General features: G+C 31.7%; 1 protein-coding gene across 2 annotated transcripts in view; it reads left to right on the plus strand.

Annotated features, from left to right (window-relative positions):
* The window catches only part of LOC130892803 (mastermind-like protein 2), a 60,502-nt gene that overhangs the window by 27,712 nt on the left and 13,856 nt on the right, over positions 1-18,934 (plus strand). For both annotated transcript variants that reach the window (XM_057798433.1, XM_057798434.1), the window contains exons 2-3: positions 16,987-17,158; positions 18,706-18,912. In XM_057798433.1, the coding sequence (XP_057654416.1) occupies positions 16,987-17,158; positions 18,706-18,912 (379 nt within the window). The remainder of the gene's footprint in view (positions 1-16,986; positions 17,159-18,705; positions 18,913-18,934) is intronic.

The raw sequence follows: 18,934 nt of genomic DNA on the forward strand, positions 1-18,934 counted from the left end.
AAGAATTACATTTTTGAATTGTCGTTGGTAAACGGAGAAGGTAAATGTTTATCATAAGAGAGTAGTTTTGAAAAACAAATATTTCGCAGGGTCTATCTAATAAATATTAAACCCAAATCAGTACAAGCAGTGTCTCTTACACTTACTCTTACAATCGAAAGAGCAATCACAGCACGATTAGAAATAGGATGACGATTATTCCACATAAAATCTTTATACTACAGACAAATGATAAACTTTGCAAGAATACTTCCTCACCAAAATCAATAAGTATCTTCGATATAACAATCCTTACATATTAATTTGGAGCTATAAAGTGGTCGATTGCAGATCCGGACAAACAAAACAGTCCTACAAACATTAAGCTCATTGAACAGCCAAACTCATTAATCGAAAGAGCAATCATAGCACGATCAGAAAGAGGATGACGATTATTAGACATAGAAACTTTATAACATAGACAAATGACAAACTTCCTTATCAAGATCATCCTCATATATTGGCAATGGTTGAGGTAAACAAGTATATTATCAACTTATTCTTAGTGGAGGAAACAATCAAACATGAACATAGGAAACACCCAATCATAGATTGGCGGATATATTGTTTAAACGGTATACCAGAATCCATAAAAATGTAGTGATAGAGGCTGAAAAATATAAAAATGCCCTCGTACAAAGGAAACAAATAACGGACACTTTTATTTTTGGTTTATAATATAATTAATAGATTATGAGATGGGCAAAAACTTTTCATTGGCAATGTATATTTGATGAAAAGATAATGATATTCCGTTTATCAAAGTTCTGATGGTAATGAATTAGGATAACAATGAATAACTTCCAAGTTAGTTAACGCACTCCAGATTTCTTTTGACGAATACAAAATAACGGAATTGTATAATATCTACACGAATCTAATTCTGTAGTAGCTCTTTTCTAAATCTATTTACGATTTGTGCATATGAGGCATTACATAACATCTTATTAAGACATTATTTATGATATATGTGTTATTTTATAGGTTTAATTATCTCTATGCCTCCTTACAGCATATGCTAATTATGGTGAACGTTACGACGTTTGTTATGTTACCAATTTTGATTTGATAAGCGGTCTAGTTTCGAGGTTTCATCTTACATATTTGGTATATTTAAAAAAAATTATTGCGCCTATTTGTTTTCTACTAATGCAGGATATCGATGCATGAAAAAATTCAATATCTACACTTAGGAAATGCGTAATTTAGTTTTGTAAATATTGAAAGTAACTGAATCAAAATTACATCACTTTATGTAAAACATACATAAGTCGTTAAAATGAAAGGAATTCTGCAATCACTTTTTTACTGAAACTGGTTCAACCGCCGCCGTTATTGACGGATTGCCATCCATATATTTATGCTAGTTCATTCGAATGATCAAGGATTCAATAAAGTCAATGAGTGAAAGTTATTGCTTGAATTACAGGTGGATGGTACGTGCAAAATAAATAAATAATTGATTTAGATGACTAAAATTTTACGATGACCTGAAAGAAGACTATGTTAAAAAACAAAAATTATTATGGAAAAACATGTTCTGTTCTTTGTTAGGCAGACAACTCTCTTATTTATAAAGTCCATATTCCCACAAGATTTAATGAAATTAAAGAGAAACTATTAGGTAAACAACAATATAATTAACTGAATTCAATACATACTAAGCATAGCTAGCTGAAACTAACAAGAATTTAAGCATCTTTTGTATTTTAGAATTATTTTAATGATGAAAAATTCAAGATGCGTTAGACATAATTCTAATCTATGAATCTCTGTGGTGTTGGTCAGTATCCAGCTCCTAAATTCCTATTTAATTCCTTATTTAATTCAAAGTTTCACATGCTGAAATAGATAATTTGAATAGTTTATTGATGATGAATTATTCTAAATAAATTGTATCAATTCTCTTGACACCGTTAACTTCATTATATTCGACAATAATTTTTCCAATGTCTTTTTTCGACCTTTCGATTTCAATTAATTATTTTTATGTAATTACAAAAATATTTCATTGGAATGAGTATTGAAAACACTTTATTCAAGTTAGTATTATTAAACTGGTTTAAGTGGCACGTATATGCACTATATAGGTTTAACCAAGTTATAAGTGAATCACCAGGTGAAGGACGATGAATGAAAGGCGTGGACAAATCAGTGTAGTCGTTATTGTTATTCATCACTTAGCCTGTATTACATAAGATTTCAAGGCAACATATTCGTGTTACATATTTTGATATATGTATAAAGAGATTTCTTCGATTCGGCGACGTAATCCTCATGTTTCTTGTTTGTATCTGCACTATATTATATTCTCAAAAGATGTTATAGAGGCTAGAATACGTAGCCAAGGATCTATATCGAAAAGGTCTCAAAAAATAACGATAAACAGAGTGTTTAATTAGACCTATTCTACCTTCAAATTGCTTTAACAGCTCACCATGATCCAGAATTTGTTTCAATGCTATTTTCGACTAAACCACATCATTCTGTAGACTTGGTGATTTTTTTCTTTTTCGTATTTAGACTATTACCTAGTTCTAGTACTTTATTTCTTGCTATCGGGATGTATATTTGTCTGTACGCAGTTTCCTGTTTAGATTTCCTGTTGTGATTTCATGACAAATTTTTTTCTTAGAATTTTTTATTTATAAATTAAACTGTCGATTGAATCGTACGAACCAGGTTTTCCAATATTAGTTATTCTTAATAACAAAGGAAATTCTAGTTTTCTACATATACTATAAAGATAAACAAGCTTTGACACCCCTTTCTCATAAAATATTCCCCTACTGTCTCTGCCATGTGAATTAATAGCTCATCACCTTCGAAATGTTGTGTCAATATTTAGTTCTTCATGCTTTGAAACCAGTGAAAATCTCTTTCGGAATAACCTCCTGAGAATCTGAGAAAATAGTCGTTCTTTGTCAACATGATGGTCGTGGGGACTTTTGGTCACAAGTTTTGTGCGTTCTGATTCAGATAATATGTTTATCAAACACTAGTTACTACTTTTTGAGACTGCAAAGTGATAACCCAGTTGCAGCTAGAAAGTATAGGGACAAATTTATAGGTTTAGGTGGTGTTGACACCTTTTCATTGAATGAGAGAAGCATTCATTAGAATCCTGCTAATTTTCTATTAGTTTCATTCAATTTAAAAGGTTAAGTGTTTCCAATCTCTTTCAAACCGAATTTGTAACCAATTGCTATGTTTGGAAATTCAAAAATAATATTGTTGTCACCACTAAGAGAGGTGTATAGTTTTATGTATAATACGACCAAACCCTAAAGAGACTGGAGTTAAATAGAAAATAGAACGAAACGTGTAGGTACATTCTAGATATTCGAATTTATAACTGTTTCATACCACAAGTATTTGATTCAAAATAAATAGAGTCTTGCTGGGTATTAATTTCAAGGGATACTGGAAGCAGCCGCTATCGCATCTAGAAAATCTAAAATCTCATGTTAAAACATACTTTCCAGACATAATTTACCCCTCACCTATATAAGTATAACATTGCAAAGTCGAAAAACACCAACAAAGCAACGTTACCAGTAAGACGTTCCGCAATTCTCAAGTAGCAAGTTTATGAAAAGGCCTTTCCCGTTCTGGTCGACCGGTATCTGATGAAAAAAGTCGTTAGTTGAGTGGTACCTCGGATGTAGTCAGGATGATCCTTAGTTCGAGCCCTCCATTTTGTGGTCGGATGAAGCAACCTTCAAGCTGAACGGTACGGTTAATCGGCACTGCGTGTACTGGATCGACCAGAATCCTCACGTCTTCATTGAACAAGAATTAAATCTGGAATGTGTGTCTCTTGGCGCCGTACTTTTTTGAGGGTCACGTAACGGGCCAAAGTTATCTGAAAATGTTCGAAGATTTACGTGGGCGAAAGGACAACGATCCAATACTCGCGAACATCCGTCATTTTATGCAGAATGGAGCTTCGCATCCTAGACGTTAAGTGTGCGGGAGTACTTTAATGTTCTTTTTGGAGAATTGATAAGCAGATGACGGTTTGTTGAGAGGCCCGCACGGTCAAGTGATCTGACACTCTGTGATTTCTCCCTATGGAGCCTTCTCGAGGACCGCGTTTTTTAAAGGGGACAACGCACCCATTCCCGACCTTAAAACTACAATCGAAGAAGAATTTGAAACTTTTCGTAGACAGCTTGACATTGATCAGGATGAGCATTTTTCGAATCTCTTTTAATAAATTCATCATGACGCTGCATTTTTCCTCTTAATGCAAATTTTTTACATCTGTATCATATTATACTATTGATTAATTTGAACAAAGAGCCCACTCAATTAGTCTAACAGCACAGAAGGATTTTTAGAATTTAATTATACCATAAAAACATCATTGGATGATACTTATAAGGTTATAAAAAAAAAATACTTTTTAGGCTCATACATAGTTCAAAAAATAAATTAATAATTAATTCAGTCAATAAAAAATTAGTATGGCCGTGAAATGTCATGTACATACTAAATTAAAGTTTAAGTTTTACGTCTCAAAACTTCACCATTAACATCCAATTAAACTAATTTTTATCGAATATTGCAACTGAATATCAGGGCAGACACACCGTTACGAATTTTGTAATTTTTTAAACAAGGTTAAGAGAATCCGGCATAGAGGTACCGGTAGTAAGAATAAATCGTGAATTTCGTCATAATGCTAGGCGTTAATTTCAAACTTTATTGGTATGAATGACCGTGAGGTTTGAAATATTGATCAGAATAAAGAATGACCGATATTCTTAATAGTATTTTTCTAGAAATGTTTGATTAATGGTATAAATATTTAAATACAAAATAACCGGAAAATATATTTAAAGAGATTTTTTTGATCAATATATAGGACTTAAATTTATTCAATTTCTTATTTCTTAGACCTTTTGATATTGTTTATGTTTCTAAGAACTTTGTTATACTATAAAGAGTGAGTTTTATGTAAGGAACGCCTCAATTATCTCGCAAACGGCTTGTACGATTTTTATAAATTTTTGTGCGCGAGGGTCTTTGCCGGAAAAATAATGAACTTTGTTATTTCAAATGGATCACCCTATATATTTTGTATTTTTATAAATCCTTAAGAAATACTGATTATTTTTCATATAATATTCACTACAGCTACGATTGAATAAACGTTGTTTTAATACGAATCTCGTAATAAGGTTTAGTGTCAGTAAGTTAGTAAAAACCCATAACAACTGAAGACAAATTTTTAAATGTTCAGATCCATAAGTAGAAAAATTACGAATTTTAGAAAACATTCAGTAAAGGCGATTACATCAGATTGCTCATATCATTTATTCAATACAACAAGCCATGCGATTTTTAAAACTTTCTAATACATTTTACAACATCCTTCATTGTTCAATTCTTCTTATCTTTGTGGTAATCCTATCTTTTAATTCCTATCTTTAATTATCCTGAATATTGATAGGTTTTGATTTATAAACGATGTTTTCATAATTGACCTCACAGGAAATAGTCTAAAAGATTCATTTCGGGTGATCGCGGAGGTCATTCGATAAAACCAATCCATCTTCTGGGAAACACATTATTTGGGTATTGCCTCACCACACACGCATTGTGAGGTGGGGCACCATCTTGCCTTATAGCCAAAGTTTTGTTATTTTCGAAATCTAAAAGTTGTTTTCAGAATTTGAAAATATGAAATTAAGAAAATTTTCCTCTTCTTTCCGTGTCAATTCAGGCTGATTGCATTGTGGTGATTTGTGGTGTAATCATGAATACATAATTGATTGGGTGCATCATCATCAATTTGGAACAATCTATCATTTTCTCGAAGCTAAGAGAAAACAAAGACCAAGTTTTCAAATACGTCAGGTCAAATGCATGTGAAGTTAGAGAACCGTCTTCAGCACCAAAATACATTTATGAGGAAGTCTGTCGAACCGATTCAGAACTTGTTCATGTCGAGGGAGTATCTGGTGTTGTACTAATATACTATATTATACTATTAGGTACCGAACAGAGACCGAAGCAGTGTTTCACACCTTGTCGGTCGCGACCGAAAAACGAACCGAACTGAATGGAACCGCATACGTATGAAACAGGCCTTAGGAGCATCTGCTTAATCATTTATCGGTAAAATTATAAAAAAATTGTGATGACAAAATTACTTTCAATTTTGGAATAATTGCTACACAACTGTAATAGTAACACTACATTTACAATTAAAAAAAATAATGTGGGTTTTATAATAAATAATAATAAATAACTGTACACAAGCCTTAAAAGGAACATAAACTTTTAAATAGACTTACTGTATATACATTCTATCAATTTTTATAAATAATAAATAGTTTTTCTTCTATTTGCTATTATAGATAGTAAACATTATTCATTCAAGGCGAACCTGCTCTACAAAAATAACATTTTATTGGAAAAGTTCGGTTATGAATAATGCGAGTGTGTAGGTAAAAGTAGTGAAGCAATTATTATGGTAAAACTACGCCTTCACATAATCGATTGTTCTTAATTTCCACTTCAGGATATACCACGTAAAAATGAGGATCGACGGATAGATAATACGATATTTTTCGTTAATTTGAATTCAAAAATTTTTCATGTAATATACCTCTTTTATGAGGTTTCTTTAAAAACTTATTAGTAATTGAATGGATGGATGAAGAAATCGATGGATTCTAGAAGTTTGGATATAGGCCTGCATTTTTGAAACTTCAGAAGTTGATTTAAAAATTTCAATTGCTTTCTAGCCATTAGGCCAGTTATTATACCAGCAATTGCTTTCTAGTGCACAAGTGGTCACTTTTGTGAAAAATAATTTCACCAACTTAATCTCACGATGTCTATACCAAGAGAACGTAGCTTCTGGAGCAATTTTCTGCTTAAACATAAATGTCAGTAATCTAGAAAGTACCAAATGGCTTATGAAACTAGTTGTGACTGCTTTTGACCGACCTGAGGTTGATGGGTCAACATCATTATCCATATCAAGCAGGGAGCCGGAATTTGACGATATAGCTTTTTTTTCTTTTAAAAATTTAGGAGAATAGATTCATCAACACTGTGAGGAAGATCTGATTTAATATCGTTTTGGGCACAAAATATGTTTTGATCATTGGTATTTAAAAAGAAAGGCTTTTTCTTTATTTTCGCCCAATATATTTAACTTTCTTCACATACCTTGCGAAAACCGTGTGGCGTCCAATCTTTATCTTGATCTCTTAATTTGATTTTGAAATAAGTATAATTTATATTTTTCACAAATTTGCCTAAAAACCATCTGGTTTGTCACGTTTATAACAAATACCAGGTACAACACAAATGAATTTTATCTATTTACTTATCCAAACTTCATAAATTTTAATATAGTGCAGAATGGTACAAATAATCAACTTGGTCCTCAAGATATTTGAACTTCAATTGTCTCAAAAAAGATCAGTGATAATAAGTTTGGCTGATAGATCTATTCAACTTCAGATCCTGAATTTAGATGCTTAGCTATTCAAAAGCAATAATTGCATTAAAAGAAAATATTTATCCGGAAAAAAATAATAAGCAACATATTCAAGAAAAGGATAAACAGATACTATAATCAAGTAAAAACCAACTATCGCATTATTTCAATAAATATGATATTAGTATAAGTCATGAAGGACATAATACACTATCCAAATATTTCACTTAATTAATATCTAAAACACCAAGAAAAGAAGTAATATTATATATCTAGTGCCTTGTACTAATTGTGACGTTATCTACATAAGGCAGACATCTCAGTATTTTGGAAATAGACTAAAAGGTCATCAATACGACAAAACAAATTAAAACTGCATTAACGAACCACGAAATATCAAAAAAACATAAATTCAATTATAAGGATTCAAAAATTCTTGAAACGAAATCTGAAACACGAAAAAGAGAATTATTAGAAATGGTTCTCATTCATAAGAATGAAAAAGCTATAAATGATAAAAAATACCTAAATAATCTAATTAAAATTTATAGTTCTATTTTGTGAATTCTAATACAACTGAAAATAATTTGATTGACGACTGCTATGTATTTGAGATGTAAAAACTAAGGAAAAATTAATCTTGCAAAGAGCTCCTGACGTTTGTTCGGATTCCTGACTTTCATCTAATGTTAAGCAGAAAATGAATTGAAATGAATAGCATATCAAAAATATTATGTGAAAGAGGACTAGAAAAGAGCGAAAATAAATAAATATTTGTCAAGAAAGATTACAAAATAGCAGATCTACCTATTTTTTAATTGCTTCATCCAATAATCTCATTTAAAATGAATTATGTGTTAGTTACTGCGTTGTTAATTGAATTACTAAAATATTAAATTAATGTAGAGTTGTGGGTTGATGATAAATCACCTCAATCTCAAAACAGTTGCTTTTACTAGATTTTGTAATTAATTTTACTCACTAAAATAAAAAAAGTGAAGTAACTACGCAACGTATTTTTGTTTTACGTAATTAGAAAATGCCAAGAATCGTGTGTAATTTGTTTCATAGAACGAAGAAAAATAGGAGCTTGTGTTTATTTACCTGTGATACAGGTCCTACCAAATCTCTTCTAGGTAGATTATCGTTCAATTGTCCGATCTAATTGTATTTATCCAGAGATATTCTATTTCAAATTTTTGCAGGCTGTGACTTCATTATAACTTGCTAGTTGTTTTTTCTTTTGAATAAAAACCCAAAACGAAATTATACAAGACCAATTGATCTCATCAGTTTCCTGGAACAGTCTCCATAAAGATTGAGCGCGACTTAGATTTCTTTCAAGACTTAAGTCGCGCTCAATACACTTTGGTACACCATCTTATTTTCGTGTTTCTTCTGGAGCTATAGAATTATTCACAATTTTCTGAATTGTACTTCAACGGATGCTCTTTACAGCTAAAGTCCCTTTCAATGAAAAGTATTTCTCATGGCCTCGTTCCACTAACTTTTACGAACAAGCTCGTGAAATGGGTCTTTAGGCCGACCCTGTCCAGCTACAATGGAATTTTAACAATCGGCGAATTCGCTCGGCGCCTTTGATTTGATTTTTATAAATGGCGGATGTGCCTTTGATAAACTTTTATTATAGAAGGTGGTTTTTTATTTTTTTTAAATAATTTCTAGGAAAGTCTATTCATTTATTTCTTGTGTTTCTTTTCGTTCTAGAGCTTTGTAGGATTCTATTTGTGGTATATGAATAAGTTTATGTAGCGCAGTTAGTTCAGTTTTAAATAAATAGTCGTAATGGAAAGAACGAATCAGTAAAGTTGTTCAAGTAATATTTATAAGTAAATTATTATAAGTTAAGTGTGTTGTATAGTGTGTAAATAAATTAAGAACGTAAGAGACAGTGTTTATTAATTCACACCCCGAATAGAAACAAAGTAAATAAATACGAAAAACGTTACATAACTTTAAGTGAACACTTTCAACTATCAATTTTACCTCAGTGTTCAAACATTTGTACAGTTTGGTAGATTTATTAAAAGACCCATAGGACTTTATAGTACACACAGTTTCATTGCTCGAAATGAACTGACACAGACAAAGGCGCTGGAATCATATATAATCCAACCAATGAACCAATGAGGGGTCGGTTAATTGGAGCCTTGTCACTTTTTTAGACCGTGCAAAATTTTTGTTCATACTAAATTGTTCCAACCTAACATTAACTACACATTATAATACACATTAATAACTTTCAGGTATCGTATTTTTCTAAAATGAACTTTTGAATTTGTTCAATCGTCAGTTCACATCGCTACATCTATATTATGATTAATATCAAAAATATGTTAATCAATGTACGTCACATTATTAAATATTTCATCAATTTTCTTATCAATTAATGTGTTACCATCAAAAGGGAGAAAGGTTCATTAAGAGTTTGTGGAAATCCGATTACAAAATTATATGTAAATAATGTAGATTCTAGACTCTATAAATGTGTTTTTATAATATAATTCTTATATTTTTAGTATAATTTGATATTATATTTATACAAGGAAATATATCATAGATATATTCACGGATATCCTTAAAGAATGATCCTTCAAACTGGTCGTTACCGATACCAGAATAGAAATAAATAAGTATCACTTGCCGATGCTGAAATGGAAAGAGAAAGGAGTTAAACTCATTGTTTTTCGGTCCATGTCGACGGTATCTTGTTTCTTTAAGCTCTCGCGCAATCGGGGATTAACATTATAAAGGACACACGCTAAGGATTTGTCACAGTAATTACGATTTCAAATACGCGTCTAAAAAAGTTATCTTTAACGCACATCTGATTTCATGTAATTAGATGCTTTTTTCCTCACAACCCTCACACGATTCACTATCTATTTATATATGTTAAAAAAATAAGCTTCGAGAAAAAAAGGATTCAGTGATTTACAAAATTGAGAAATTGATTTAACACAATCGAACATTTTAACCATACGTCAATAGTAAGAAACTTCTCCTCGGAAAGTAGTATGGTGTGTGTACTTGACAATGCACTCAGATTGCAATTTTTTCAAGTTAAAGAATAGCTAGGAGTCATACGTGGCCATAACAGCCGAATATAGTTGATGTTGACTATTACATTATTCCCAAGTAAAAATTCAACGGCAACATCACCAGACGAATAATGATTAATTCAAAAACCGCTACTTGATAAATGCATCTTGGATCTTCTTCGATCATAAGTTTCACTACAGTAACTGAAGAACAGAACCTAGTGGTACATGCCTCCCAAAGCTATATCAGTTTTCTTTTAAAATTGTTATATTAGCTGAAGTCAGTTGCTCGTGAATGACTTCATCACTAAATGCACCTTGTAGCATTCCAAGACTTTGTTGTTCACTCAAATTGACCTGGAAATCATATTAGATACCAGATTCATAAATCGCCCCCAAATTGTATGTACCACTATTATTTAGGCGGTAGTTACAAATGCAGCGTTGCCAGATTTAGCTTCTCTAATTTCAAGGGATTTCAAACTACGATAGTCACGGTTTTGCATGAGGAAAACGCACCTAGTCACAGGTCGATATTTCTCAGCCTCAACAGCACAGTCATGAGGATCCTCCAGATTTGGCCCCCAGTATTCACTCGTAGTATTTAAATCTTAAAAAACACTTTATTCTCTACAGATAGTGTGGTAAATTAGTAGTTTGCAGAGATTGAGTGATGTTTTTTTCTCGAGACACAATAGCAAAATTATGATGAACATGTGTCAACCTTCTGGGAGACAGTATTGGATACTAAAAATGATATATTTGCCGTTTTTTATTGTGAGTAGGATTAGAGTTAGCCCCCGCATTTATTGTAAAATGCTCGGGTAAATAAGAACATTATTCACAAAAATAGAGAGAAGTTGTATTTTTGTCATCCAAAACAAGCATGGGGAGAAGATATGGTACTTAACTGAATATAACTTCGAAACACGGCAAGAAATTTCTATAAAAAAATAAGGAAATATGAAATTTCAATCAAATTTCTTCAAAATTGAATAACAATGCACTTACCTCAATGTTGAATTCATAATTTGAAACATTTATTTTTTCTTTTGCTCTATTTTGATCTAAGAAATACATGTTGTTTTTCGGGAAGATGAATCGCATAAATCTGATGAGCGAGTCATCTGTGCTAAAAGACGCTTAACGGTTGAAAACTCGGGAATTGAAAGCGATTTGTGGCATGGCTCATGACTCATGATCAGACAGACAACTATTGGTTGATCTGCACGGAACCGTGTTTGATATGAGCTCTTCACTATCGAATAGTGAATCAATCGTCTAATTGTACGAGCAATTTGTCAACTTTTTGCAAATTTTGTCTGTTTTTCTAGGTTCCTAGTCTTCATTTAACTTATATTAACGTTTAAAGCGCTCACAACACCTGTAAAGTCCTCAAAGCTACTACATTAACATCATAGACAAACTTTTAACATTTCGAGAACTTCTTTTGAACCGGAATAGGCTCAAATTTGTCACTGCTTTTCTCAAAAAATACAATTAGTTATAGACACTATTTGGACTAGTTACAGCTTGAGTAATTTTTGCTATGAAAATTTATTCACTGTAATCTGGTACCTATATGAGGTTTTTGAAATGTCCTCATCGATTATTCTAACAATCCTAAGATAATTAGAATCAGACTATCAAGAAACTTTCGAATATTGAGTTTATTTTATTGAAAATAATGAACCGTAAAACATACTGTATAATGTTACAGCATTTATTATAAGTAGAGATGCAAATCAAGCTATGTATGGATTACAGAGGGCGTGGTGATTTCCTAGATCGATAAAGCAAATGGATCGCGATCTCTATGAATAGACAGTTTCGAAATTCGGCTGATATTTTTAACGACACAGCCCACATATTGTTATTTAAAAAGGAATGTAAATATCACACTGAACGTTTGAAGTAGGTATATTAGATCGAGCTAAGAAACTGTGAACGAAATCTTAAATCAAACTACGGTATTTTTTTGCTATTGGTGGTTACTTTTTGAATGTTGTGAGTTTATCTATGAAGATATTGTTGTATAGGTATTATTCGTTAATCATAGGAAAAAATGGAATATGTTCGATAGTCGGTATCCTGTTAAGATTATTTAATAAAATATTTAATAATTTAAATGAAACAACAATAATTAGTAAATATTTCTGCTGTTGTTGAATTCTCTGAACTGAAGGACCTAAAATCATAAATCCACATATAAAATATTTTTCTTAATATTGAGGTGAAAATATCTTGATAAAAAAATTGTTTCTTCTGCAAACAGTGCCGTTTTTATGACTTTATTCGTCAGTCGATCTGAAAATATACAGTTATGATCGTTAATCCATATCTTTCCATTTTAAAATTAATAAACAATATACCGAAGCCATAATGTTTTGACTAAGTATGACTCATTTTGATTTAAGCTTTAAAAAGTCCTTGGAATAAAAGCAAATCAACTCATTATTATTTTTGTCCCATTATGAGGAAACACGTCAAATATTAATGGACAAGTTTTTTCCATGCTCATGTACTTATCCGAAATGTTTCATCTTCGTAAAGTCTACTATCGCTTCCAATTTCGTGTTGTGGTTTTACATTATGCTAGGACGTTTTTTAGTGTTTTTACTGCTACCACCTTTTTTTGAACGTTATAATCGGTAAGTGTTCGGCCACATTTAAATTTCGTTCTGCAGATCGCGACCAACATGTGCCCCTTTTCGTGTTGTGGCTCCCACACGAAAGAATAAACTATTATTGAAATTTTTGTAACACCTAGTCTAGAAATTCCCGATTTGGAAGATAAAAATACTTACTAAATATTCGTGATAGATATTACAAATTAAAAATTTTAAAAACTACAAGAAAGAGACAATTGTTTGCAGAATTAGTTATTTTCGAATGGATTCTAACAATTAAATAAACAAGTAAAGAACTAAAAAATCAAGGAATCAACTAACAAATAAAAATCAAGTCTCATGTTTAATAACAACGTATAATGATTCAATAAAATTTCAAAACACATAAAAAATCAAAGTTACCATCGATGTTGATGTGTTTTTATTATACATAAAGTTTATTTCGTATTGAAAGATCATTCTAATTAAAAAGACAGCTTTCAGTGGCTCTAGTACTAGCAATTTAAATTGTAGCTTCTGATACTTTCGTTTCAATGGCTAGCTAACCGCTATCCTATACGAGTTAAAGATGGTTGATTCCTCAGGAGAAGGATCACTGTGTTCCTTTTGAAACCAAGCCTTTTCCATTCTTGAAAAATCTAGAGATTGTGCATTTCATAAAATTCTAAGCAAACAATATTCAGGGGAATGTGCACAATATTTGACAATTTAAAGATGGTTCTTTGAGAAAAAAAATAAAAAGTGGAACTGGGTATTGCATTTAGAAACATTATCATATTTCATTATCTACTTAGTGATTATTTTTCCTGCGAACCCCTGTCGTTAACATTTGTGCTGGTGTTAAGAGTCATCGTAAATAGCAACTTTATATTGGGTTCGATCTTAAAAACATATGCACTGTTAAAGTAGAGGTTTGGGGGGCTCTTTTTTATAGTAACCGAGCAGTATTCGCTTTTAACCAAGTCAGTATTACAGCTGGGCGTTATATGAAGTTTCTCAAAGAAGCATGCGTTGATGTTTTGCCGTGGTCATCCAGGTCACCAGATTTGAATTTCATCGAACATGTATGGGATGTGCTTTGGAAGCGACTGTTAAGTTTGTACCACACTACATGGCTATTCCAGTCAATGAAGTTAAAAGTTATATATAGTCTTAAGCACACATCTTGCAATGCCATCATTTCATTCGTGATGGAAGGCACACAGAACAAAAACGAGGAGAAAATGATCCCTTTTGGGTGTAACATTTCTATGTATATACATATGTCAAGTATATTGTATGAATAAATGTTTTATCATTAGAATGTTAATAAAAATATGAAAACAGACGTATTTTTCTTAACTAATATATCTATCACCTTGAAACTAATCATTCTTTTATCAAAATAGAATTTGAAAAAAGTTATTTTTTATATAATAATGATTTTCATTGTTGGAAGTACATGGTATTGAAGTGTGGAAAATAAAAGTTTAATCTACTCTGGGTGAAGTGTATGTTTTCCAAAAAGTAGCAACAATGGGATTGTGTTGTGAGACCTTTATATATATATAAGAACGGAAAAAAACCTTTTGTTGAAATACAATTTATCATCTTATCACTTTCTACAGTATATATTAAACAAATATTCATCATAATAAAGAAACATTTCTTCTTAAACTTTATGCATATGCATGACATATATATTATTAAATGTGTGAAGGATAAGTAATTTTTCTGAATCACAATAGTCCATTAAGCTCCTCTTGGGTAAAAATGATTGTATCTACCAAGCACATAGTCACAATTGCTTAATTGTTTGCTAAATATTGTGCAGTCAACGTATATTAGTTTTTTGTGTATTATTCTTCGTGAGAATCACTAATTATATTCTTAAGCGCTTATAATCTTCTAGAAATTGTGTGAAATTATTAAAATCTTCAAATAGATAGTTTCATTTTTCTCATTATGATCAAAAATCATACAAAATTAATCATTATCAATGATTAAAATTATGACACGTACATAGTTTTACACAGAACTTTCTCGCGTATTCCTGAATTCATTTATAATCTTCAAGTGACTCGATACTTGAGAAAATTAGTTTTTTATAATTAATTCGAATATCTAATTGAAATATGAACATTATATATAAGGTTGGCAGTTCGAGAGGCTGCGAAGAAGCTACATATATAGCACACAACATATTAACGATATTAACCTTAAACTATTGATGAAAAATGGGTCCTGTACAGTAAAATAGAAAACGATCATGGAGCAAATACGATCATCCAGCACAAACCACATCGAAAGCTGAAAAAAAAACAACAAAAAAGCTCATGGTGTCAGTTTGGTATTATTTTTTTTGAACTGCTTCCAAGGAACCAAATGATTAGTTCTGATGATGAAGCAATCAAAGAAAGACGACCAGACTTGTCATATCGGAGGTTTAGTGTTCCAACATGATGGGAAGTGATGTCACATCTCCCATACAGCCCCGATTTTGCCCAATATGATTACTATTTATTTCGAGTTGGCAGAATTCTTTGAGTGGTCAAACTTTCACAAATCATGATCACCTTCAATCGCACCTGATTCAGTTTTTTGCTAATAAGGACCAGACATTTTATGAGCGTGGAATCATAAAGCTGAAAGAAAGATGGCAGAAGGTTTTATTTTATACTATAATATTCAATACTTGAGGCGCTTGTATTCCTCATAGAATACAGCTTGTATAAATTGAAATTTTAAAATAACGGACTATACTGTCAATCCCCAAACAGCAGTATTGAAATTGTTTGAAAAACCGTAATGATTCAATTGATTGCGTAGAAGAATTTACAAAGATTCACTCTTCTCCACACGACATAATTAAAAATGGAATTCGTTTTCTTCTTGCAGTGTATGGTGTGTTAAAAAACTGTTTCATAGAAAAATATTAATATTTGAGGTTTGTTTAAATCTGTATGGAAAATGAAACAGTACATTTATCTTATCTACCTCCAAAATCTGCGTCTGCCTTTCAATTGTTTCAGAATAACTGCTTGATTCTATTTTTTGTAACTGTAACACGGGTGGTAGTAAGGATTGTGTCTGTCAAACCGTGGGATTATTTTGTTTGCCACTATGCATCAATTTTTAAAGAGACTTGCTCCAATATTGAATCAAATACAACAGATGAAAATATTTATTATATTGAAGAAGAGAGAATTGAAGCATCTTTTTTCTTAGAACAGCGTAAAGAAATACCACAAGAAGAAGAAAGTGAAGATAAAGAAATAGTTGTTGAAGTAGAAGTAAACAATTATCTATTATAATAACATTTAGAACAACCTATTTCACTGTGATCATTAGCAATAGTCCCATTCTTTCAATCAATCGGATACGAAAACCATATAAAAATGTGCCAAGTACCTTACATAATAGATGTACGGAAAAAAGTATAAGGATAATTTTTGTAGAGAATTGTATGATCTACAACTTTTGTCTCAACTATGTTCGCGATAAAACGTTTTAAAAACTGGAGAAAACGTTAATTTCTTACGTATGACCCTGAATAAACTTTTTTGTAGAACTAGGATCGACAGGGTTTTTTAACATTTCATTTATAATGGTATATTTAACGTCTCTATCAATTTTGAGCTATATTCGGATTTTTTTATAGCTCATTTTTGTCTATTTTGACTGGATTATAAACTAATGAAATCGAGCACGACAGATACAACTTCCGAGTCGGCATATTAAAGTCTTTTTCTTGACTTTCTTTTTGTACTGAGCATAAGAACTGAATTCATATAATCTCTTATTTTTCTTCTAGTTTATACCACTCCTGTTATGCGGAGGAGTATTTATTGCTGAGACAACAGCTAGAAGAGTGCGATTAGAACAATCCGATGAAGATGATCAAGAAACAGTTAGTTATTATGCTGCAGAACCTCAAGAAGATCAAAGACAGGTTGTTTTAGTATCTTCAGCAGACAGATATAATGGTGAGTGATCTCGTCTCATTACAGTCAAGGGATAATTAAGGCTAAAAGAAGATAATTTTCATATATTCAACATATGAATTTTTGTAGAATGTTCTTACCTCTATGTTAGTACATTATAAATAGCAGTATTTATAGATCCATAGAAAATCCAGTGACTTGTCCCTATGTTTCACATCTTTGATTGATGAGCTGATTTCAATATTAGAGTAGAAGAGGCCTCTATTTATTATAAAATTATTCTAAAAATTTCTCTTTGCATTTCTCAGAATCGAAAATGTGAACGAAAATCTAACAAACATATGTAAGCGTAGTAAGTGGAAAGCTGGATACAGTGATAGTTAATTTAAGTAGATCTGAAGACATATTTGATATATTTGCCAAAGATAAAGATAAGATGAATAATATATAAAAAATATTGCAGCTTCTAGTAGATCAGTTGTTGTGTAATACAGCTCCATTTTTCATATTTTTAGTTTTATAGCACCAAGAGGTCTTATTTATTATGGAATTATTCAATGACAGAATGATTTCTTTCACAGTAATTTCTTTCCACGCTAATATTTGTGATTCCAGCGATTTTACAAGGCGTGGTAGCAATCTTGGAAGTCTCTGAGTGTAGCTTGTCACGGCTGTTATTGAGTTTGAGAAAGAGAAAGAATACAAAGAACGATAGATCTGGCTGTAATAATTCCGGAAATCTTTTAGGAAGCTGAAAACAGCGTCTTACTCAACGCGAAGTGGCAAGGTGCATGATTGTGATGCAGCAAGCAATTTCTTACTCTGCTGACCCTTTATAGATCACCCCAAGGCTGTCAAAGAAGCAGATGAACATAGTTTTTCCTTTCGATTGATATTCAATATTTACTGCATTTTTGCATTAATCGAACTCTTAATTGACGATCTTGACAGATTAGGGCACTTACAGGCTGTGTATTTGTATTAGTGCGCACATCTACTTTCATCTTTTACGGTTTTACGACTCTTCTTGAATTGTTCACGCTAACGAGACCCTTGTTCACCGTTTCTAGAATCATCAACAACTACTTTTAATACTTTCCTGTCAGAGTCACCAAATCAATCAATTTAGCATCAAATTTGATCGCGACGCTCTAGAGCTTACTTATCTAATTTTTGTGACGAGTTCCACTAACAATTATGGATAAACTACCTATCTGAAAAAGAAATAATGATAGTACATAGCTGAGAAAAATATGTATGAATAGAGCATTTGGAAAAATTGTCGTTATTCTAGTCGTTCCTACAAGCGCTCGAAAAAACTAGACTTATCCATGCACAATGAAATTTTGCTGTCTTATTATTATGTCATTTCTGATAATTAAGATTCTGTTATCATTGAATATTTGTTAAAAATATACGTTCCAAGAATTCACTAGAGCTCATCATTCTCTTCCTCTCCATTTTCACTTAGATGACACATCTTTTCCTCTTTGACATTTTGTGTGTTTGGTAATAGATTCTGTTTATTTGATTAACAAACACACCTTCTAATTGACACCTTGTGAACTAGTATTTACCTGAATTTTAAGGTCTATATGGACAACAAGCAGCTTCTCCAAGAAGTATCGAGAGTAATTACATACCACGAGGTTCTGCCAGAGCCAATGAAGGTAGAACTAAGGAGTCCAAGGCACCGCCAGTACAAACTATTAGAAATTACAACAAAGTCAACGATGACGGTTCTTTTACTTTTGGATATGAAGCCGCTGATGGGAGTTTTAAAGAAGAAACAAGAGGTACAGTTTTGTTGTATTTATT

The sequence above is a fragment of the Diorhabda carinulata genome, chromosome 4 (assembly GCF_026250575.1).
Source record: "Diorhabda carinulata isolate Delta chromosome 4, icDioCari1.1, whole genome shotgun sequence".
NCBI classification, from domain to species: Eukaryota; Metazoa; Arthropoda; class Insecta; order Coleoptera; family Chrysomelidae; genus Diorhabda; species Diorhabda carinulata.